General features: G+C 39.0%; 1 protein-coding gene across 2 annotated transcripts in view; it reads right to left on the reverse strand.

Annotated features, from left to right (window-relative positions):
• Positions 1-25,991, reverse strand: part of SMYD3 (SET and MYND domain containing 3) — a 743,226-nt gene that overhangs the window by 591,681 nt on the left and 125,554 nt on the right. For both annotated transcript variants that reach the window (XM_025385514.1, XM_025385504.1), the window contains exon 2: positions 8,396-8,459. In XM_025385514.1, the coding sequence (XP_025241299.1) occupies positions 8,396-8,459 (64 nt within the window). The remainder of the gene's footprint in view (positions 1-8,395; positions 8,460-25,991) is intronic.

Below are 25,991 nucleotides of genomic sequence, written 5' to 3' on the forward strand. Positions count from 1 at the left end.
AATGGAAAAGGAGACAGCATGCAGGAACAGACAGGAGATACAGGCATAGAAACAGAAATTCTAAGAACCAAGAAGAACTGCTAAATCAAAAACACCAACAGAAATAAAGAATGCCTCTGGTGTCTTATTGGTACACTGGACAGAGCTGGAGAGAAAAATCTCTGAGCTGAAACTATCTCAATACAGTAACCACCAACATTAAGAAGCAAAGAGAAAAAAGACTTTATAAAAAAACAGAACATCCGAGAACTGGAATGATTTTACAAAAAGGTACAAGATAGGTGTAATCGGTATGTCAGAGGAAGAATAAAGAGAGAATGGAACAGAAGAAATACGTGAAGTAACAATGACTGAGAAGTTCTCCCAGATTAACGCCAGGCACCAAACCACAGATCCAGGAAACTCACAGAAGACCCAGCAGGATAAAAGTCCAAAAATCTATACCGAGGCATGTCATTTTCAAACTACAGAAAATCAAAGGTTTTTTAAAACACTGAGAAGCCAGATTTTTATAGCTAAAGATAAGTATATGTCTGTTTTAGATATTCATAGATACTGAAATGGTTTCAGTAACATGTCATTTTCTAAAAATATCAAAATACTTGAAAGGTGTGTGCTATGATTTGAAGGTCTGTACCCTCCAAAACTCATGTTGAAATTTAACTACCATTATATCAGTGTTAAGAGATGGGACCATTAAGAGGTGATTTGGCCATGAAGGCTCTGTCCTCATGGGCAGGATTAATTCCATTATTTGATGCCTTCTTGTCTCTTGGCCCTTCCACCTTGTGATGCCTTCCACCATGTGTTGTCACAGCAAGAAGGCCCTCACCATATGTAGCCATCTTAATATAGAACTTCTAAGCCTCCAGAAATGTGAGTCAACAAATTTCTGCTCTTCACTTATACGCTGACGGTAGGAATGTAAATTAGTTCAGCCACTGTGGAGACAGTCTGGAGACTTCCCAAAGAACTGAGACTTGAACTACCACGTGACCCAGCAATTCCATTACTGGGTATATACCCAAAGGAAGATAAGTCATTCTACCAGAAAGACACGTGTACCTGTATGTCTATCCCTGCACTGTTCACAATAGCAAAGACAAGGAATCAATCTAGGTGCCCATGATTAGTGGACTGAATAAAGAAATGTAATATATATATACCATGGAATACTATGAAGCCATAAAAAAGAATAAAATCATGTCCTTGGGCCGGGCGCAGTGGCTCATGCCTGTAATCCCAGCACTTTGGGAGGCTGAGGCAGGTGGACTGCCTGAGGTCAGGAGTTCAAGACCAACCTGGCCAACATGGTGAAACCCTGTATCTACTAAAAATACAAAAATTAGCCAGACATGGTGGCAGGCGCCTTAATCCCAGCTACTCAGGAGGCTGAGGCACGAGAATTACTTGAGCATGGGAGCCAGAGGTTGTAGTGAGCCTAGATCGCACCACTGCACTCCAGCCTGGGTGCCAGAGTGAGACTCTGTCTCAGGAAAAAAAAAAAAAAAATTATGTCTTTTGCAACAACATGGATGCAGCTGGAGGCCATTATCCTAAGCAAAGTAGCACAGAAACAGAAAATCAAATACAGTATGTTCTCACTTATAAGTGGGAGCTAAAACTGGGTATACAAGTATATAAATACGAGAACAATATACATTGGAGAATATAAGGAAGGGGAAGGAGGGGGTGGTGCAAGGGTTGAAAAACTACCTTCTGAGTACTATGCTCACTTCTTGGGTGACAGGTTCAACATACTCCAAACCTCAGCATCACACAGTAGACCTCTGTAGAAAACCCACACATATACCCCCAGAATCTAAAATAAATGTTGAAAACAAATTAAATAAATTTGAAGAAATAAAAAGAAATTTGTGTTCTTTATAAATTACCCACTTTCAGTTATTCTGTTATAGCAGCACAAAACAGACTAAAATAAACACCTTACATATAGTGGAACAAAGAATCACAGCCAGCTTCTCAGAAGCCATGTACAAGAGAGTGGAATGAAATAAAGTACTGAGAGGAAAAAAAAACCTACTAATCTGGAATTCTGTACCCTGTGAAATTACCCGTCAAAGGTGAAGAAAAAATAAAGACTTTTTCAGGAAAACAAAAATTGAGGAAATGTATTGCCAGTAGACCTGCCCACATGAAATGTTAAAAGAAATTCTGTAGAGAGAAGGAAATGATAAAGGTTAGAAACTTAGATCTACATAAAGAATGAAAATCAAAGAAGGAATAGATGAAGGTAAAATAAAAACTTTCATTTTTCTTATTCTTAATTGATCTAACAGATAATAGTTTGTTCAAAAGACTACTAATAGTATCAATATATTTAATTATGTATGTTTATGTATAAGCTAAATAAATGACATAAGAGAGGGAGCAAGGGCCGGGCACAGTGGCTCAGGCCTGTAATCCCAGCACTTTGGGAGGCCGAGGCAGGTGGACTGCCTGAGCTTAGGAGTTCAAGACCAGCCGGGCAACATAGCGAAATCCCATCTCCACACAAAATACAAAAAGTGGCCAGGCATGGTGGTGCGTGCCTGTAGTCCCAGCTATTTGAGGGGGTGCTGAGGAAGGAGGATGACTTGAGCTGAGGAAGTCGAGGCTGCAGTGAGGGGTGTTCAGGCCACTGCACTCCAGCCTGGGTGACAGAGCGAGATCTCATTTCTAAAACAATTTTCTTTTTAAAGAGAAGGAGCAGGAATTAAAAGTATTTTGTTATTCTAAGTTACTTACTCTACCTGTCAAGCAGCAGTGTTGAGAGTAAACTTGGGTTCGTTTTAAATGTATACTGTAAACTCTGGGACAGTCATTAAAAAAGGAACATTTCATTTTAAATGTATATTGCAAACTCTGGGGCAATCACTAAAAAAGGAGATTATATATATCATATATACATCTGATATGCTAATGAAGAGAAATGAAATCATACAAAATGCTCAATTAAAACCACAAAAGGCAGAAAAATAGTGGAAGACAACAATGAGAACAAAGAACAAGGGCCACAAATAGAAAACTGATATGATAAACATTAACCCAACTATATCAATAATCACTCTGAATGTCAATGATCTAAATGCATCAATTAAAAGACAGGGATGGTCACAGTGGATCAAGACACAAAACCCAACCATATGTCATCCACAGGAAACCCATTTTACATATAAATAGATTAAATAAACACGGATAGAGAAAGATATACCGTGCTAACACTAATTAAACGAAAAGCAGAAAGAGCTACATTAATTCTAGATTTCAGGTTAAATGTCACCTCTACAGGAAACCCTTCTGTATCCACCTACACACAGGTGAGTCTGTGCTCAGCCCAACCACAGTCAATCATATAATCATGGGCATCTGTCACTGTCTCTCTACTCCATAACAGAAGCTTTACCAAAGTCAGGATCTTATTTACTGGCTCACTGCCTATTACTTACCATACCAACCCCCAGGACTTAGAGCGTAATCATCACTCTAACTCCTGTGTAGAAACTAAATTAGAAGTGGGAAAGCATCGTAGTAACCATGAAGCTAACCCAGAAAAGAGACCATGGTAACAGGTAGTACTAGAGAAGGAGACCATGGTAACAGGTAGTACTAGAGAAGGATGGTAACAGGTAGTACTAGAGAAGGAGACCATGGTAACAAGTACTACTAGAGAAGGAGACCATGGTAACAGGTAGTGCTAGAGAAGGAGACCATGGTAACAGGTAGTACTAGAGAAGGAGACCATGGTAACAGGTAGTACTAGAGAAGCTGGCGAGAAGGGAACCACTTCAGATCTTTAGGTAGTGAGACAGTAAAATCAGCACAACGTGATGATTAAACGGATGTGTGGCCAGGAAAGGATGAGAATCGGAGATGACACCTGGCAACTCAGACTGCTGGATGGCTGGTGAAACTGTTCACTGAGGCTGGAAAACATGAAGGGAAGGGGGTCTAGGGGAAGATAATGTACTCAGACTTAGACATGTTACCCCAGAGACACCTGTGCAACAGCCAAGTGGAAATCAGGAGAAAGGAGGCTGGAGACGGAGTCCTGAGAAGGAATAATATACAGATGCCCCTTGAAGTAATGGGAGTAGATAAGATCACGCAGCAGGCAAAGGTAAAGGGAGAAAAGAAAAACTTCCGGCTCCAGACACCTGTGGAGGTCAAACACTGAAATACGACCAAATCGACCAAATCATTTTAAACTTTATGTAGCATTTCCTTTGTGTTTACAGGTAGATACAAAGCTGACTTATCTACAGTACATTCCATGCAAAGCCTATCAGTTTGAGACCGAGCACAGAACATTTATGAAGTAAACAAAGCTTGACTTCCTTCCTTATCATGGCCTTGGGTATGGCAGTCTAGAAACCAACTTATTAAATCACTCTGCTAAGTGCTTACTAATGCGGGATTAATTTTCTACCCATCAAATAGGAATCAAATCAGTCTACAACTAAGCGTAAAATGTAAACCCAAAAATACGATTCACATTTTTAAAGAGGTCTGTAATTATCCATATAAAATAGAGCTTGTATCTGCTAAAACAGTGCTTTTGAAAAGTATATAAATTACCACTTCATGTAGTGCCTAACTGCTTATTTTGCTCAGCAATTAATTCATTCAACTAGAAATGTATATATTATAAATCAAATTAAATCCTGAAAAGGTAAAATAATACTTGGTGAATTACTTGAAATTGACTTACTTGCTATCACCATTGCTGCCATTTTTTGTTTGGAAAATGCTTTTTTATAAGAAAATTTAGCCTGCTCCTCCTCTCCGATCTTGGAATCATGTGTGATGTTCTGTTTATGCCAATAGAGAAAAAAGACTGGACCTCCTTCTATTAAATTATATGATAGACACCTCATAACAAGGTAGAGACAGGAATATAAAGCCACTGATGACAAAAACATTTTGACCAGTAACAGAAACAGTACTGTACACAGGAGTAAATACATATGTCGATGTGTACACTATATATGATGCACAGACCAATAGTTTGGTATATATCCTCCATCCATAAAATAGACACATTTGGATTATCTCTGAAAAACAGAAGTAGAAGTGCGGGAAGGAAGCTGGAGAAAGACTTTTATGTTTTACTCTGTATGATTCTATACGATGTTTTTATAGGAAAACATATCCTTGTATTACTTATGTTTGAAAATGAAATGTGCACCGGATGTGGTGGGCTCATGCCTCTAATCCCAGCACTTTGGGAGGCCAAGGCTGATAGATTGCCTGAGCTCAGGAGCTCGAGACCAGCCTGGTCAACATGGTGAAATCCCATCTCTACTAAAATACAAAAAAATTAGCTGGGCGTGGTGGCACACGCCTGTAGTCCCAGCTACTTGGGGAGGCTGAAGCACCAGAATTGCTTGAACCTGGGAGGTGGAGGTTGCAGGGAGTTGAGACGGCGCCACTGCACTCCAGCCTGGGCAACAGAGTAAGATTCCGTCTCAAAAAAAAAAAAAAGAAAAGAAAAATGAAAAAGAAAAAGAAAAAAGAAAGAAATGTGAATACCAATAGCACTGACACCATCCTGTGGGCACAAGGCACATGTTACACCCTGCAGTACCCCAATAGCCTCTCTCAGACAACTTGATGGCATGGTCCCACACATCAAATGCTAAGCTAGTGAACCAAAATCATGTCCCCCTGGGGAATACATATTATGGATTTTATACTACAGATTTACATCCTCTGTATCAATTTCCATTCCAAGTGCTTTTGCGTTCTGTTCATTACTGTTCACAGTTCAGTCTGTCATTTAATTTTGTGCAGCTTTGTGGGTATCCACAATAATTACAATGTTTAATGCTGTATTTTAAGGTTGGGATAAACACAGCAGTTTAAATGCATATGTTCTGGCCAATCTTTAACTCCCCCTCCACACACATACAAATACATACTCTAGCTGTTATTATATATATCCTTCATCTTGCTAGCTGTTTTCCCATTAGCTTCCACAGTATATCTGACAGTGACATTATTATTGATGCTCCAGTAAACAGCTAATATATGTAGTAAAAACACATGCACTACAATACATCAAAATGACATACCCACCCACCAAACTCCTGCTATTCATTCTAATCAGATAATGGCTTTTCTCCTCCTTGAGTGTACTACAAAAGGATGAAGTGGCACTAGAGGAAAAGTACTCATAAAACAGGGGAAAAAATGTTTTATTAAGTAAACTGTTTATTAAATGTTTTATTAATAAACTGTTTAGGTCATTGAGATTAGAAAGCAAGTTTGCCTAGATTTGTGTCAAATAATAGGATAATTTGTCGCTTCTCTATGTACTCTGTTTAATCTGAAGTTCCTAGAAACAAATAGCTGAGCTTCACATGAATAACACAACCAGAACATCACCAAAAAACAACTTTTCTGGAACGAACACTGTATAAGAAGCAGTATTAATGTTTCACTTTTTGCTTTTAGTTACTTCTTGTTGGTAACAATCTTACATAAATCAGGGATCTTTCTAGCTTCGACAAAACTTTTGTATAAAAAATGAGGTGGAAATAATACAGTCATTTTGAAATTTCTTATCCTATTTTAATTAGAAAGTACTATACTGGCTGGGCACAGTGGCCCACACCCGTAATCCCAGCACTTTGGGAGGCCAAAGCAGAGGCTCACCAGAGCTCAGGAGTTTAACATCAGCCTGGGCAAACAGTGAGATCTCGTCCCCATTAAAAAACATTTTTTAATTAGCTGGCCATGGTGGCATGTACCTGTAGTCCCAGTTGCTCAGGAGACGGAGGCAGGGAGATCGCTTGAACCCAGGATTTCAAGACTGCAGTGAACTTGATAACACCACTGCACTCCAGTCCAAGAGACAAAGCAAGACTGTCTCCAAAAAAAAAAAAAAAAAAAAAAAAAACCCAAAAGCCAAGAAACAAAAGAATAATACAATATATAATGGAAAACTAGACCTAATCATAATGTTGGAGCAAGAACAGAATTTAGGTTTAAAAGAGCAGTTGAAAGTCTGAATACCTGAGTTTCACATCTGAAACTTCCGAGCCTACTAGTTATAGAATATTTGGCAAGTTGGCTGTCCCTTTGTCCTCATTTTCCTTATTAATAAAATGAGCATAATAATAGTACCTAATTCTCACAAGAGTCTTGGAAAACCAAATGGAATAATACAGTGCCTGGCACACAGTAGATGCCTAATAAATATTAACTGTTATTGTCAGTACAGATTCAGAAACTGAGGCCCACACAGTTTGTATTTTCCCTGAGATAATTTAACCAGCAAATGCCAGAATTAGCATGAGAACCTGGAACCCCTGATATTTTTGTACATTTGATTTCTTTTCACTAAGACCACTTTTTGTGTAGTCTCAAGAAATTACTTTCAAAGGAGAAAATGAGAGAGAAGAAAATCCCTGAGACAAGCATGGCCTCAATTTAAAAGAAGGAAAGAAGAAATTCTGGAGGTGTGCATATACAAAACACAAGAAACAAAAAGGATGAGTGGAGGGTGGCGGGGAGGAGGCAAGTGACAGACACAAAACCTCTAATTAGACTTTTTAATAAGATGTAACTCATTAGGACATAATTACATTTCTTATTAAATGATTAATCATAAGGTTAGAAGAAAGGTCATGTTGAATGTTAATTATACATCCTTTCAAGAATTTCAAAGATGTTAACAACAGTACTCGTGAATTAACTCAAACTCTTGGCAGGAAATTTGGCATTATCTCTAAAAATTCAAAAGGCATATATCCTTTCAACAATCAATACAATAAGAAGAATTTATCCTACTGTTAATTTGGGGAAGTGTGCAAAAATGTGCAAGACAGGATGTGAAGTGCATTATTGGCAATACCAAATATTATAAAAGTTCTAAGTATTCATCAACAAAGAAATTGTTATTATGGTCAATTCATACAATGAAACATATGGGATACAAAATGTTCCTCAAAGTAGATTGTTAAATGAAAAAAAAAAAAAATCAAAGTACACAAGAATACGTGTACTTTATATATACAAACGTATATTTGTTTTTTTAAACATAGGATATAGATATACAAACATATCTGCACAAGTAAATGCTGCATAGACACATGAGAAACTTAACAGTGGAAATGAGAATTGAAGTCGGGGGCAATAAGATGGGGAGGAATAGACATTGACTTTCACATAGTAGACATATACGCACACACCCAATTTTTCATCATATATATTTAATATTAGTTTTAACATTTTAATGTCCCTGGCGACCTGTGTGACTCAGCAGGTGAATAACAAGTAAAAGTAAGTTAAAGGCTGTAAAGAAGTAGACACAGGCAACAGATATAGTGAAGGACAAATTTAAGAGTAAATAATTTGAAAGCTTCACTTATATATGGCTGAAAAGTCTTACCTGACACTTAGCACTACAGTATTTGGCGACGCGGCACTGAGAGCATCGCATCAGCTTTTCCTTCCTGTGGGGAAAAGAAAAATTCCGTGTTAAGAAATGAGTGGGAAACATACTACCTAATTGAAGAAAGAAAACATAAGCCAACATACGGACACCAGTATGTTCTGTTTACTCCATTATGTTCAGTCCCTTAAGATTTGGATTTTCACACTGATGAGCCAGCCTCCTCTTGAACCTTCCATGTGAGACACTGACAGAAAACTAAGTCCTTTGGTCTCACAGAAGATGGCAGGGAAGAGGCAAGACTAGCTTGCGGCTCCCAATCACAGACTGAGCAGCGTGTGGGGACTCACACTGTGAATTTTTGATCCAAGAACCACCACAGCAACATACCAGGTAAACTAAGAGAATCCACAGACCCTTTGACAGAACTGTATCGCCACTGCAGGCTCCCTGAGACTCTGAAAAGATGTGAGCCGCTTGCTTGCTCAGCAGGGAGGCTGGTGGTCTGGGGCAAGTTCTCAGTCACAGTCACCAGCTGCCTGGAAACAGACTCCGTGCTGCCATGGGGACACGGTGGGAGTGAGACCAGCCTTCAGGACTGCGGGCTGCGTGGGAGCGGGATGAGGACTGTGACTGCTGGCTTTCCCCCACTTTCCTGGCGGCCTGTGTGACCCAGCAGAAGCAGCCATAATCCCCCCAGGAACATAACTCCATTAGACCGAAAACCACATCGCCGTCCCAACAGCAGCCGCAGCAATCCCCGCCCAGGGAGAATCTGAGCTCAGACACCCTACCCTGCCCCCTCCTCCGGTGGTCTTCTCTACCAGCCCTGGCTGCCAAAGACAAAGGCCATAATCTCTTGGGAGTTCTGTGGCCCTGCCCACCACCTAAGAAACCTGAATACCTAACCAGGCAACCTTAGGGCAAGTTTGCTTCCTCCCCACAGGACCACAGCTGATGTGTTCCTGAAGGCACCAACCCCTGGCTGGAGGCCAACCAACACAAAACCAGCACACTGAACAAAAACACAACCAAGGACCCTGTAGAGTCCACTTCTCGCCCCTGCGCCCTCCATTAGATCCCAAGACTCTCAGCAGTCACTTCTTGCCCCTGCGACCTCCATTAGATCCCAGGACTCTCAGCAGTCACTTCACGCCCCTGCGACCTCCATTACATCCCAGGACTCTCAGCAGTCACTTCTCGCCCCTGCGACCTCCATTAGATCCCAGGACTCTCAGCAGTCACTTCACGCCCCTGCGCCCTCCATTAGATCCCAGGACTCTCAGCAGTCACTTCTCGCCCCTGCGCCCTCCATTAGATCCCAAGACTCTCAGCAGTCACTTCTCGCCCCTGCACCCTCCATTAGATCCCAGGACTCTCAGCAGGTCACTCCCCAGTACCAGCCCAGAGCCCAGTAGCTCCACTGGGTGGCTAGACCCAGAAGAGCAAAAACAATCACTGCGGTTTGGCTCTCGGGAAGCTCCATCCCTGGGGGAGGAGGGAGAACACCACATCAAGGGAGAACCCCTTGAAACAAAGGTATCTGAACAGCAGCCCTTGAGTCCCAGATCTCCCCTCTGACATAGTCCACCCAAATGAAAAGGAACCAGAAAAACGATCTGGTAATATGACAAAACAAGGCTCTTTAACAACCCCCCAAAATATCACACCAGCTCACCAGCAACAGATCCAAACCAAGATAAAATATCTGGATTGCCAGAAAAAGAATTCAGAAGGTTAATTATTAAGCTAATAAAGGAGGCACCAGAGAAAGGTGAACTCCAACTTAAAGAAATCAAAAACTTATACAGAATATGAAAGGAAAATTCTTCAGTGAAATAGCATAAATAAAAAACGATCACAACTTCTATAAACCAAAGAAACACTTACAGAAATGCAAAATGCACTGCAAAGTCTCAGCAATAGAATCGAAAAAGCAGAAGAAAGAACTTCAGAGCTTGAAGACAAGGCTTTCGAGTTAACCCAATCCATCAAAGACAAAGACAAAAGAATTTTTAAAAATGAGCAAAGCAAGAAGTTTGGGATGATGTTAAGCATGCAAATCTAAGAATAATGGGTGTTCCCAAGGAAAAAAAAGAAACCTAAAAGTTTGGAAACACTATTTGAGGAAATAATCAAGGAAAACTTGTCTGGCCTTGCTAGAGATCTAGACATCCAAATACAAGAAGCTCAAATACCTGGGAAACTCATCACTTAGGCACACAGTCAAGAGGTTATCCAAAGCAAAGACAAAGGAAAGAATCTTAAGAGCTGTGAGGCAAAAGCATCAGGTAACCTATAACAGAAAACCTATCAGAGCAACAGCAGATTTCTGAGCAGGAACTGTCAGAGGCATGTGAACCAGGGCAACTCCATCTTGAAGTTCAAAAGGCATATGGTGGCACACAGTGAGTAAAATGAGGCTGAGACTTACTGGGCTGCATTCCCAGACCGTTAAGGCATTCTGAGTCACAGGATGAGACTCAAGTTGGCACACGATACAGGTCATAAACACCTTGCTGATCAAACAGGTTGCAGTAAAGAAGCCAGCTAAAACTCACCAAAACCCAAAGTGACCAGAGGTCACTGGTCGTCCTTACTGCTGTACTCCCATCGGTGCCATGACAGTTTACAAATGCCATGGAACATCAGGAAGTGACCCTCTATGGTCTAAAAAGGGGAGGCATGAATAATCCACCCCTTGTTTAGCATATCATCAAGAAATAACCATAAAAATGGGCAACCAGCAGCCCTCGGGCGGCTCTGTCTATGGAGTAGCCATTCTTTTGTTCCTTTACTTTCCTAATAAACTTGCTTTCACTTTACTCTATGGACTCACCCAGAATTATTTCTTGTGTGAGGTCTATGAACCCCCTCTGTAAAAGAATTTTGTGTCCAGCCAAAGTAAGCTTCATAAATGAAGCAAGATACAGTCTTTTAAGACAAATACTGAGAGAATTCGCCCCTACCAAGCCAGCACTACAAGAACTGTCAAAAAGAGCTCTAAATCTTGAAAACCAATCCTTGAAATACACCAAAATAGAACCTCCCTAAAGCAGAAATTTCACAGGACCTATATAACAATAACACAATAAAAATAACACACAAGGTAGTCAGACAACAGACAGCACAATGAATAGAATTGTACCTCATGTCTCAGTACTAACGCTGAATGTAAATGACCTAAATACTCCACTTAAAAGATATGGAATGGCAGAATGGATAAGAATTCACCAACTAAATTTCTGCTGTCTTCAGGAGACTCACCTAACACATAAGGACTCACATAAACTTGTAAATGGACACCAAAAGTGAGCAGGAATAGCTATTCTTACAGACAAAACAGACTTTAAAGCAAGAGCAGATAAACAAAACAAAGAGGGACATTATATAACAATAAAAGGACTAGTCCAACAGTAAAATATCACAATCCAAAATATATATGCATCTAACACTGGAGCTCCCAAATTTATAAAACAATCACTAATAGACCTAAGAAATGAGATATATGGCAAAACAATAATAGTGGGGAACTTCAATACTCCACTGACAGCACTAGACAGGTCATCAAGACAGAAAGTCAACAAAGAAACAATGGACTTAAACTATACCCTACAACAAATGGACTTCACAGATATTTACAGAAAATTCTACTCAACAACTGCAGAATATACATTCTATTCATCAGCACATGGAAAATTCTCCAAGATAGAACATATGATAGGGCACAAAACAAGTCTCAGTAAATTTAAGAAAATCGAAATTATATCAAGTACTCTCTCTCAGACCACAGTGGAATAAAATTGGAAATTAACTCCAAAAGGAACCCTCAAAATCATGCAAATATATGGAAATTAAATAACCTGCTCCTGGGTGATTATTGGGTCAACAATTAAATCAAGATGGAGATTTTAAAAGTCTTTGAACTGAACAAAAACAGTGACACAACTTATCAAAACCTCTGGGATACAGCAAAAGCGGTGCTAAGAGGAAAGTTCAGAGCATTAAATGCCTACATCGAAAAGTCTGAAAAAGCACAAACAGACAATCTAAGGCCACACCTCACAAAACTGGAGAAACAAGAACAATCCAAACCCAAATGCGCAGAAGAAAAGAAATAACAAAGATCAGAGCAGAACTAAATGAAATTGAAACAGACCAAAAAAATGCAAAAGATAAATGAAACAAAAGGCTGGTTTTGAAAAGATAAATAAACTGATAGACCATTAGCAAGATTAACCAAGAAAAGAAGAGAGAAGATCCAAATAAGCTCAATTAGAAATGAAATGGGAAATATTACTACTGATACCACAGAAATACAAAAGTTTATTCAAGGCTACTATGAACACCTTTACACGCCTAAACTAGAAAACCTAGAGGGGATGGATAAATTCCTGGAAATACACAACCCTCCTATATTAAACCAGGAAGACATAGAAACTCCGAACAGACCAATAACAAGCAGCAAGACTGAAATGGTAATTATTTTTAAATTGCCAGTAAGTAAAAGTCTAGGACCGTAAGGATTCACAGCTGAATTCTGTCAGACATTCAAACAGGAACCAGCACCAATCCTATTGACACAATTATTCCAGAAGATAGAGAAAAAGAGAATCCTCCTTAAATCATTCTATGACGCTAGTATCACCCTAGTACAAAAACCAGGAAAGGACCTAACAAAAAATTAAAACTACAGACCAATATTCCTGATGACACAGATGCAAAATTCCTCAACAAAATACTAGCTAACTGAATCCAGCATCACATGAAAAAGATAATTCATCATGATCAAGTGGGTTTCATACCAGGGATACATGGATGGTTTAACATCCACAACTCAATAAATGTGATACGCCACATAAACAGAATTAAAACCAAGAATCACGTGATCATCTCAACAGATGCAGAAAAAGCATTTGACAAAATCCAGCATCGCTTTATGGTTAAAACCCTCAGCAAAATGGGCATAGAAGGGACACACCTTAAGGTAATGAAAGCTATCTATGACAAACCCACAGCCAACATTATACTGAACAGGGAAAAGCTGAAATCAGACAAGGATGTCCACTTTCACCACTTCTATTCAACACAGTACTGGAAGTCCTAGCTAGAGCAATCAGACAAGAGAAAGAAATCAGAGGTATCCAAATCGGCAGAGGAAGTCAAACTGTGGCTGTTTGCTGATGATATGACTGCATACCTAGAAAACCCTAAAGACTCATCCAAAAAGCTCCTCGAACTGGCACATGAATTCAGCAAAGTGTCAGGATACAAAATTAATGTACACAAATCAGTAGCTCTGCTATACAGCAACAGTAACCAAGTTGAGAATCAAATCAAGAACTCAACCCCTTTACAATAGCTGCAAAAAAAAAAATAAAACAAAATACTTAGGAATACACCTAACTAGGGAGGCGAAGACCTCTTCAAGGAAAACTACAAAACACAGATGACACAAACAAATGGAAACATGTCCCATGCTCATGGATGGGAAGAATCAATATTGTGAAAATGACCATATTGCCAAAAGCAATCTACAAATTCAATACAATTCCCATCTAAACACCACCATCATTCTTCACAAAACTAGAAAAAAAAAATCCTAAAATTCATATGGAACAAAAAAAGAGACCACATAGCCAAAGCCAGACTATGCAAAAAGAACAAATCTGGAGGCATCACATTATCCAACTCCAAACTATACTACAAGGCCACAGACACCAAAACAGCATAGTACTGGTATAAAGATAGGCACAATGAAACAGAATAGAGAACCCAGAAATAAACCCAAATACTTAGAGCCAACTGATCTTCAACAAAGCAAACAAAAACATAAAGTGGGGAAAGGATACCCTATTCAACAAATAGTGCTGGGACAACTGGCAAGCCACATATAGAAGAATGAAACAGGATCCTCACCTCTCACCTTACACAAAAATCAACTCAAGATGAATCAAAACCTTAAATCTAAGACCTGAAACCATAAAAATTCTAGAACATCGGAAAAACCCTTCTAGACATTGGCTTAGGCAAAGACTTCACGACCAAGAACCCAAAAGCAAATGCAACAAAAGCAAAGATAAATAGATGGGGCTTAATTAAACTAAAAAGTTTCTGCACAGCAAAAGAAATAATCAGCAGAGTTAACAGACAAACCACAGAGTGGGAGAAAATCTTCACAATCTATACATCCGACAAAGGACTGATATCCAGAATCTACAAAGAACTCAAATCGGCAAGAACAAAACAATTCCATCAAAAAGTGGGCTAAAGACATGGACAGACAATTCGCAAAAGAAGATATACAAATGGCCAACAAGCATACGGTAAAATGCTCAACATCACTAATTATCAGGGAAATGCAAATCAAAACCACAATGTGATACCACCTCACTCCTGCAAGAATGGCCATAATCAAAAAATCAAAAACATCGATTATTGATATAGACGTAGTGAAAAGGGAACACTTTTACACTGTTGGTGGGAATGTAAACCAGTACAACCACTATGGAAAGCAGTGTGGAGATTCCTTAAAGAGCTAAAAGTAAATCTACCATTTGATTCAGCAATCCCACTACTGGGTATCTACCAAGAGGAAAAGAAGTCATTATACAAAAAAGATACGTATACTTGCACACATTTATAGCAGCACAATTTGCAATTGCAAAAATATGGAACCAGCCCAAATGCCCATCAATCAACAAATAAAGAAAATGTGGTATACATATACCATGGAATACCACTCAGCCATAAAAAGGAACAAAATAATGGCACTTGCAGTCACCTAGATGGAATTGGAGACCATCAATCTAAGTAAAGTAACTCAGGAGTGGAAAACCAAACATCGTATGTTCTCACTCAGATGTGGGAGCTAAGCTATGAGGATGCAAAGGCATAGGAATGATACACTGGACTTTGGAGACTCAGGAGAAAGTTTGGGAGGGGAGTGAGGGATAAAAGACTATACAGTGGGTACAGTGTACACTGCTTGGGAGATGGATGCACCAAAAGCTCAAAAATCACCACTAAAGAACTTATTCATGCAACCAAACACCACCTGTTCCCCACAAAAACCTATTGAAATTAAAAAAGAAAAAGAATCTCAGAGAAAAAATAATAAGGCATGGCCTTGGACCCATAGATCTCCATGTACTAAAGGAGAATGATATTGTACACACCCCCAGCCCCCGACAAAAACAAAAAAAAAAATGTCCTTTTTTAAAACTTTGGTAGAATATACATAACATAAAATTCACTATTTTAACCATTTTAAGTGCACAGTTCAGTAGCACTAACCATATTCAGATTGTTGTGCAACTATCACCACCATTAATGTTCTTTTTAACATAAATTTAATTAAAATTTAGAGACATTTCCAATTAGATTAAAACACTTCACTTCATAAAGATACTGACTGATCTCTCCATATCAAATTCAAATCTAGTCCATAAACTGGTGAAAAGTATTCTATATCCTTCCAATATAAACATTTTGTCTTAAATTATCATACAGTTTAATTATGAATATACTCCTCCTGAGAAATGGTTTTAAAATTCCATTTAATTCAATTACTACTTTAGACATACTGAATTGAGATGCTTTAACGTTATCTCCCCCAAATCACCTGGGTAACAAAAAAGCAGATATTTTTTAAAACCCGAATTATAAAATAAAAATAATAAATCGGATGGTAAAATTAACAGTGACAAGGATCAGACAGGACTGTGTCTAGTTTCAAGGTGGTCAAGGGCACTAAAAGTCAACCTGTAATACTAACATCAATGACAAAACAGAACAGCTCTTTCTAAGCACGTCTGATATGACAGGCACAGTATGAAGCTCTTTATATCTATTAACTCACACTAAATTTGCAATAGTTCTGTATAAGGTAAGCAGTCTTATTATGCCAACTTTAGAGATATTTCAATACATTTTCAAAAGATAAAAAGTAGATGGAGTAGTACACACTGCTAAGGCATCATACCATAAAGTGAAAGTGGCAGATGATACTGAAAGGATAAAAACAGAATCCCGCAGAGAAGCAGAACTTGAGTACATCAGGTACCTCACCCCTGAAAGAGCAGAAGTGAGTTATGGGGCATAAAACAAGGGAAGTGGTTAAAAGTCTAAATAAAGCAACGTCAAAAAATTCCATCCACCCCCAAGTGCAGAACTCTAGCTTCTAGATATCAATACTCCAGGCAACAAACCAAACCCAAGCAATGGGCCCTAAAGTTCTTGCTTGTAACCACACACTATACTACCATTCTTAAATAAAACTGGATCAAATCACATCAACATTTAGCTGTTCATGAGACACACTTCAAACCAAAGGACATGTAGTCATGGAATGAAAACACAGCCACCAGATCGTACAAGAAAACCTTCTTTTTCTCTTTTTTTTTTTTAAAAAAAAAAAAGCAAGAGGATCATGTATGTAATTTCAACCTCAGTGACACACCCGGGGAATACAGAATTGTCTCAAAAACAAGACAAAACAAAAAATCAGCCAGGCACGGTAGCTCACGTCTATAATTCCAGCACTTTGGGAGGCGGGCAGATCACGAGGTTAGGAGTTTCAGACCAGCCTAACTAACATGGTGAAACCCCGTCTCTACTAAAAATACAAAAATTAGCAAGGCGTGGTGGTGTGCGACTGTTATCCCAGCTACTCAGGAGGCTGGGGCAGGAGAATCACTTGAACCCAGGAAGCGGAGGTTGCAGTGAGCCAAGACCATGTCATTGCACTCCAGCCTGGGTGACAGAGCGAGACTCCATCTCAAAAAATAAAATAAAATAAAATCACCAAACGTCATTTCAAATTGAACAACAAAGCGGTACTTTGCGGGGGGGGGGAGAGAAATGTACAAGTCAAAGCAAAAACATAATTAATTAGCAGTTTATAGAAAAAGGACCACTTATTTTAGGGAGCTTCAGAGGCTAAAACAAGAAATAGTGAATGGAAGTTAGAGGAGGGCAGATGTTACCTAAATTATAACGATTTTTCTGGTGACAACAGCTGTTCAGAAGTCTAATGCAATGCCTTGAGAAGCGTGGGGTGCCCAGTGACTTGACATGTTTAAGGAGAATCTAGTAGTAAGTATATTTGCTAGAAATGAGTTGAGGGAATTTCCAATACTGCAAAAGAGAAGGAATTAGAGAAGTTGTTTTGTTTTGTTTTGTTTTGTTTTGTTTTCTTCCAGGTCCAAAATTATTTGGTTCTGTTTCTCTTGTGCAACCAATAAATATAAACCAAATTTCAAGATGACAAAAGTTGTGCATATTTTAAGGCAAAGTTTGGTAGCCCCAGAAGAGAACATGCTGTTTGCAAAGTGTTTGTCTAAAAAGTCCATCCAGAACTGGAGTTTCTGAATGAAAAACTACAATGTCTGCCTCCCAGGTTGAAGCAATTCTTATGCCTCAGCCTCCTGAGTAGCTGGGATTACAGTCGAGCACAACCACGCCCAGCTAATCTTTGTTTTTTTAGTAGAGATGGGGTTTCACCATGTTGGCCAGGCTGTTCTCGAACTCCTGACCTCAAGTGATCTGCCCGCCTCAGCTTCCCAAAGTGCTGAGATTACAGGCGTGAGCCACCATGCCCGGCCAAAAAATAATCTTAGAAAAATAAGTTAGGAATGTATCAATCACAGAAAAGTGATTTTTACTTTTTTCCCCTTCATTTCAAAGATGAATATTAGTACTGTACCTCCAAATAAGAGAAGATATTTATATTACTTTTTACCAAAATAAATGGGATCATTAGCAACCCACCCTCTTCAGAAAAAGCAAAAAGGAATCCCCTATCACTTGATCATACGAACTCTGACTCTAGAGAACGGAGTGTCATATCAAAGATAATTCTTAGGTTACTCAGTGCCTCAGACACAGTGCTTCATGGAGCACAAGTTAAGTCCTCTCTTCTGGGTATAGGCTGGGCCATAATTAATTTCTCCAACAGCTTAAGCTACTGAAACATAAAAACAAAATAAAAACTGGGCAAAATTAATTGTTCTTCTAGTCTTCCAGTGTACAAATTAAAAACTTAGATATGGATATAGCAGGAAAAATCATCTCTAAGAAATTTTTTAAAAGTGGGGAGGGAAATTAATTGGGTCCTCAAATCTCAACTATGGGGGTACTATTTTAGGGACCGTCTCTCTATCCTTCTTGGGTGCCAGAGGGAAAAAGTCTGTCCATGTTTAGAAACTCTGCCCTAAAACAATAAAACCAGTGACCAGACAGAAGGAAGGAAGTTTCCTGGAATGGATATAGAAAACAGAAAAATCCTAGTGACTCCCAAATTCCCCCCAGCCCTGGGACGTGCAGAATCCACTTCAAACTTCCTATGGAGAAAAAAATTCATCGACAACACATTCCCATATAATAAACGCATTATTCAGCGCTCCTTCCTAGTAACCTTAGTTCCCTAAAAGTCTCTGGGATGGTTAATTACTGAGTGTCAACTTGATTGGATTGAAGGATGCAACATACTGTTCCTGGGTATGTCTGTGAGGGTGTTGCCAAAGGAGATAAACGTTTGAGTCGGTGGGCGGGGAAAGGCTGACCCACCCTCAACCTGTGTGGGCACCACCTAATCCGCTGCCAGCGCGGCTAGAATAAAAGCAGGCAGAAGATCGTGAAAAGGCTAGACTGGGTTAGTCGCCCCACCTACACCTTTCTCCTGTGCTGGATGCTTCCTGCCCTCAAACACTGGACTCCAAGTTCTTCAGTTTTGGGACTCAGACTGGCTTCCTTGCTCCTCAGCCTGCAGAGGACCTATTGTGGGACCTTGTGATCATGTGAGTTAATACTTAATAAACTCATATATATAGATAAATATTCCATTAGTTCTGTCCCTCTACAGAACCCTGACTAATACAACCACTTAGCAGTTGTGTGATACTAAGCAGTTTAACCTCTGGAAACCATTGAACTAAAACAAGAATCAATAATAATAACGTTACATGGGTGTAATGAGATTTAAATAAAACTTAAAAACTTAATATCATGCTTGGTTCACAGAAGTCCAGTAACTATTACTCATTATCATCACAGTTTTATTATCATTTTAAGATTTTTAAATTGCCAACTTTCAAGATGTTTCTAGATGTCACCTGAAATATCTTAGTACTAACAGATTAAACAATATTAATATATTAACTAGTTTAGCCACTGTACAAATTCAGAATTTTATAAACCTTTGAATGTTTATAATCCTTGGAATATTTTTCCTAGTTATTTTTAGGAAAATTTCAGAATTTTTAAAAATTAAAGTGATTACACCCACCATCCACCTATCAAATGACTGTTAATACACACCGGTAGATGTGGTCAAAATTGTACAGACTCATAGGAAAATAGAATTGATTTGGATTCATTTTTCTTTCTGTTTTATTTTTGAGACACGGTCTCGCTCTATTACCCAGGCTGGAGCACAGGGGCGCAAACACAGCTCACGGAAGCCTCTACCTCCCAGGCTCAGGAGATCCTCCTACCTCAGCCTCCCGAGTACCTGGGACCACAGGCGCATGTCACTACACTTGGCTAATTTTTAAATTATTTGTAGCGACAGGGTCTCCCTATGTTGCCCAGTCTAGTCTCAAACTTCTGAACTCAAGCAATCGTCCCACCTCAGCCTCCTAGAGTGCTAAGATTAGAGGAGTGATTAGATTAGAGCCACTGCACCCAGCCTTGGATTCCTTTGTCTACATTCCATTTCGTTTCACATTTCTAACACAAAGTATAAAACAAAAAAATGTAATGGTGAGTATTTCTAGGAAAATTAATCTATACTTCACTGGCACCATATACCTTCCTAGGAGACACACAAGCACCTGAAATCCAGCACTTTGGGAGAAGCACAGCAAAAGATGTGGACCCAATTAGAATCAGAGAGGCAGACCAGCTACTTGAGTACTCCCCTTCCACTGTCGTCAACCCTCTAAATTAAAGCTAATGTCCTCGTGGAGCCTGTGCCATCTGATAAACACAAACCCCAGGTATGAATTCAACAACTGCTCGGCGACCGGCCACCGTGGGCATCACCGCGTAACGGCCCGGGTGGATGACAGCAGAGAGGGAAATGCAGTCACTGCTTCTTGGAGATGGCAATCAAGAAAGACAGATCAACACACATCACTTGCAGAATGAACCATAATACAAAACCACATCTTGAGAAATGACACAGACTATACAGGACCCCAGTTCAGGTGAAGGAAAAGTCACTTTCTGATTAATAAAGAGTGAGTGGCAGAGAATGGTGGGACTATTTTGGGGGACAAGGAAAGAAAATGTTTTAGCGGTTTCGGGTTCAAAACATGCAGTACTTACTAAGGGCGTACCCTTGTAACGTCTCGTAGCCTCAATTTCCTCCTCTGCAAAGTGGGAATAAGTGACTTACGGGACTGCAAGGCAAACTATGAGACGATCTACATGGAGCGCCCGCTAACACAGCACCAAGCAAAGCATTTAGTGCAGAGTTAAAATGGAGGCTGCTGGGTGTATTCTGAAATTGCTCAGGATAATTTTGTCCATCTCTATGCCCTATCAGAAAAGCTTCTTCTCTATCTCTTCCACGGTTGCCAAAAACCAAAGAAAGCTACATCTACCTGTGCCACAAATGTAGTCATCTCCACCCAGGTACACAGACCATTTATTAATACTACTTTCTGAAACCCACATGTACCCAGACTACTTGACTCTAATTTCAAATTTTGACGAGTATCCTAGGTATTTGATAACTCAATCTACATTCACTGAAGTCATAATTTTTAATGTGATCAGAATAACTGACTTCAAAGTGGTCTACTTCAAGAAGCTCTAACTTTAAAGTTGTAAAAATGCTTTTAAAGGTGGCATTTGTTGAAAAAAATCTGAGAAGACTGTTAAATATTTAATAATATTAAAAGGCAATTGCGACTCCTAAAAAAGTTCTGTTTGCTCTAGGCAAGGAAATGTCTGTAACAAAGAGCAAATGAAAACACCAGGGTCCCTGTGTTTTAAAACAACATGGTTTTTAAACTCTCCTCATCATACTAACAGTATGTAAAAGATTATACACTGCACATTGTAAGTCACTTGGACAGCTAGTAATTGGAAATAAGTGAATTAAGAATCAGTATTAAAGTACACTGGCTTGTTTTTCAGGTAGAGCACACCAAGTGGACTGGAGAAAGCTGTGACCAAGACGAACTGCAGAAAAGGAATTTTTTTCCTAGTAATAACACCCATTCCTACATAGGCAACCTCTTCAGTCTAGTCTAGTAACACAACCCTGATCATCTAAGAGATATGTTCAATTTCCCTAAGTCTTCTTGAAATCTAAAATAATTTTTTTAAAAAATGAGGAAGAAGAAAAAAATCTGATTTTTCCCAAAGATTGAAATCAAACACCCTTTAAGTATATAACTATTGCTACTACAAATATCACAGTAAATACATTTTTTAAAAGTACCATGGATAAAATTTCAAATAAGGTATAAGAACATTTGATCAATCCTTTCATAAATATACTATGACCTAAGCCTTCAAAATGGCAAAAGATGCCCACCTTGAGTTCAGTTCCAGAAAATATTTTGTCACTCTAGAAAAATTATCTCTCCTACTTCCTCCAATCAGAAAACAACACATCAGCACCATTCTTCTCCTTCAGCGTAGGTGGTGGGAAAATTAAAAACCAAATTCACTAATTGGAGTAGTTTGTTCATTTCAGAGGCCTGAAGGCATCTTCTCCTTCTGCCTGCTTTAAATATTTGCTCTTCTATTTTACAATTAAGTATAATACTTTGTTTAACTTTTAACTATAAATTGCCTCAAGTCTCCTTGGAAGTAAGCAATGACAAAAATCTCAATTAATTCTCTCTTTTGGAAAATAAAATGATACTTTAAGCTTATAAAGAAAGACTAGCATGCTACCTAGTTCCGAAGTAAAGAAACCTTCAAAGAGGAGGCCTTAAGAGACATGGAATTAAATGTTACAGCTGCAAGTGCACTGTAAGTACAAATTCTCATCGATTTTTATTAAGAGGTCAATCATCTGCTGATAGCCATGGAATGAGAGTTAACGGGTTGGTGCAAGGGTTTTGATGCCTGCTGGTCCTCCGCTAGTGAGCATGTTGTATGCCCAAGAGAAGGCTCTCCATGGCCCTAAAATACCACTCAGATATTTTTCTTATCAAACACCCACCTGAGTTTGAGAATATCTTTTTATTCTATTTTTTTGGCACACATCAGTAGCAGCCAGAGAGTTTAAGAATACCTTGAGATGAAGTGCAGACATCCCTCTAAAAGGCTATGACTCCACATCATTTGCAGCTTAGTATGAATCACTTTATTCACATAATCTTATGTCCTTTCTCCACTTAGTTGAGATTTTAGGAATACAAATTTTGCATAGAGTAGGTAGAGAAAGGGGAGTTAACAGTGATGAACATTTTAAAAGCCTAGAAAGAAGACAGGAGAAAATGCAGTATAACAGAAAGGGAGTTAGAATGTATGAGAACATTTCATTCCATAAAGTTTCGATTCAGGCCCAACGTGCTCCCAAGCATGAAATACAGAAAGTACAACGAGGAGGAAAATCTCCAAGAGAACTGAAGAGAACTGTACCTTAAGCCTGGCTGCTTCATTTATTCCTCTCCATCTACAGGCAATGAATAAATTTATCTACCCCTAAAGGTATTCTAATCGTAATAATAAAAGCTACCTAGAATGTTGTATTTTCATATTACATATACGTTGTAAAATTAAGTTTCTCCAATGTATAAAAAAGACTGAAAAGAAATAGACCAAAATATTGCATTTTTTCTTTAAGTGATATGAATTGGGGTGATTTCCCCTCCTTTTATTTTTTCCCTTTTTCAGTTTTATATAACAAGATTATTTTACCTCCATGATCAAATAAACATAAACATTAATGAAAAGGAAATATATATTATTTAACAGCCTTAAATTGTGTCTGGTCTAACCCAGGGCATAGAGAAAAAGACAGACAGACAGACAGACAGATAGGCATGTCAACTTTAATTACAATTTATTCCAATGTTTAGAATAGTAAACAGAAATATATACTTTATTCAAACATAATTTAAATTAAATATTCTCTATTAATTGAATTTATTTCTAACTGGCATTAGCTACAAAGGATGTTATCAAATGAAATATTTCTTAGTTTTTGATAACATGAGAAGCTGACAACTTACAATAATAAAATCAGTATCATATGTTAAATACAAAAATCTAATAGTTCTGGATTTAATATATTCCATAATATAAAAAGCAATCATTTCAGAAAAGAAACCGTTATTAAAAAGAAGAAAAGCTTTTGCCATATGGAACTTGGTTTACTCTGCCTTTTTCTGAAAAGATGTCTCAGCTTCATCTGATGGTTCATATTTTATCATTTTCTCTGACTTATATGAACTTGAAGGTCACCCAGATAAAGTAAAACTTTATTCTTTTATATTAACTTTTATTTGATTAGGAGTTAGTCAATCAAAACATTACTTGTTTGAAAATACAGACATGGAGAAATCTTTAACAAGAGATATGACAGAAATCAAAGGCTATTCCACAAAACAACCCTGCCGTTCATTCGCTGATTCATTCTTTCAACAAAAATATACTGACCGCCTTCCAAATGCCAAGCACTTAATTCGAAACACGGCGGGCGCGGTCCACTGTTTACCCAAAAACCACCCCGCTCTTTCCTACCATGAGGAAATACTGTGATTTGCTGAGGTAGCAAACACAGAGCTCTTGATTTCAGGGAGAGGAGATTGCCAGAGCCAGGGGAATAAATCATGATTAATCTAAACTTTAAAAAAAAATGTATGCCTCATGGCCACTGGCCACTCTAAGAATAAGCCATGTGGCCCGGTTTTGGCTAATGACCTGTAAACAGGTACACGCACTTCTCATTATTCATACATTCCATATTTGCAAATTCACTTATTCACTCATATTTATCTGTAACCCCGAAATCAGCAGTCACAGCACGTCTGCAGTCAGTTGTGGACAGGAGAGGAAACGCCAAAAATTTGTGTCGCCCAATATGTATGTTCCCAGCTGAAGTCAAACAAGACACTGCCTTCTCAGCTCTTGGCCAGACCAGGCACTGCCTTCCCGGCTCTCACAGTGTAAGCGTCCTTTTTGCAGTCACTTAGTGCTCTGTTTTTCTCATTTTTCTCGATTTGACTGTCTAATGTGGCCCCTAAGCACAGTACCACAGTGCTGTCTCGCGTCCCTAAGCACAAGAAGGTTGTAATATGCCTCACAGAGAAAATACATGTGTCAGATAAGCTTCAGTGAGGCATAAGTTATGGTGCTGCTGACCCTGAGTTCAATGCTAATGAATCAACAATATATATTACATAAGGTGGCCGGGCATAGTGGGTCACACCTGTAATCCCAGCAGAAGTGGGAGGCCGAGGTTGGTGGATCACTGGAGGTCAGGAGTTCGAGACTAGCCTGGCCAACGTGGCGAAACCCCATCTCTACTGGCCAGGCGCAGTGACTCAGGCTCATGTCTGTTATCCCCTCAGTTTGGGGGGCCGAGGCGGGCGGATTACCTGAAGTCAGGAGTTTGATACCAGCCTGGCCAACATGGTGAAACCTTGTCTCTACTAAAAATACAAAAATCAGCTGGGCATAGTGGCTCATTCCTGTAATTTCAGCTACTCGGGAGGCTGAGGCAGAAGAATCGCTTGAACCTAGAGGTGGAGCTTGCAGTGAGCCGAGATCGTGCTGTTGCACTCCAGCCTGGGCGACAGAGCAAGACTCTGTCTTGAAAATTTAAAAAAAAAAAATAAGGTGTCTTTTAAAAGAAACACATAATAAAACAAGGTTATGTACTGATCAGGTGACAAATATGTTGTGACTAGAGGCTTTCAGGAACCTAATCCTGTATATCTGCTAAGAGCAAAGAATGGCTCAGTACTGGCTAAGTCAGTTTTCACAGTGACTTTATAAAACATAACTACTGGAAATAATAAAAATGAACTGCACTTCTAATGAGAGACTTTTTACCAATTTTCAACCTTCTCAGCACAAGACACAGCATGAGAATAAATGCCACCACTCTGTTACATCAAATAGCCAACTTCCAATTTTTGGATGAGAAAAATAAGTTAACTATTTGTTTAAGCCACTACAGTGGAAGTGCATTTACAAAGATATAGCAAAATGGTGCTTCCTCCTTTTCAATAAACAGTACAGTGGTCCTGAAAGAACACAGCAAAGATGTTCTACATTCTAGAATATCAAGTCTTACGTATGCTGCTTATTTTCTAGTCAACTAGAATAGTGTGTGTTAACACTTATATTTCTGCCCTTGAAGATTAAGGTCAAAAGATCGGCAATAATGTGAACTAAAATCTAATTTTATTTTTATTTTTTGGAGAGAGAGTTTTGTTCTGTCACTCAGGCTGGAATGCAGTGGCATGATCTCAGCTCACTGCAACTTCCGCCCCCGGGTTCAGGCAACTCTCCTGCCTCAGCCTCCTGAGTAGCTGGGATTATAGGTGCGTGCCACCACGCCTGGCCAACTTTTGTATTTTTAGTAGAGACGGGGTTTCACCATGTTGGCCAGGCTGGT

This window comes from Theropithecus gelada, chromosome 1 (assembly GCF_003255815.1).
Source record: "Theropithecus gelada isolate Dixy chromosome 1, Tgel_1.0, whole genome shotgun sequence".
Lineage (NCBI taxonomy): Eukaryota > Metazoa > Chordata > Mammalia > Primates > Cercopithecidae > Theropithecus > Theropithecus gelada.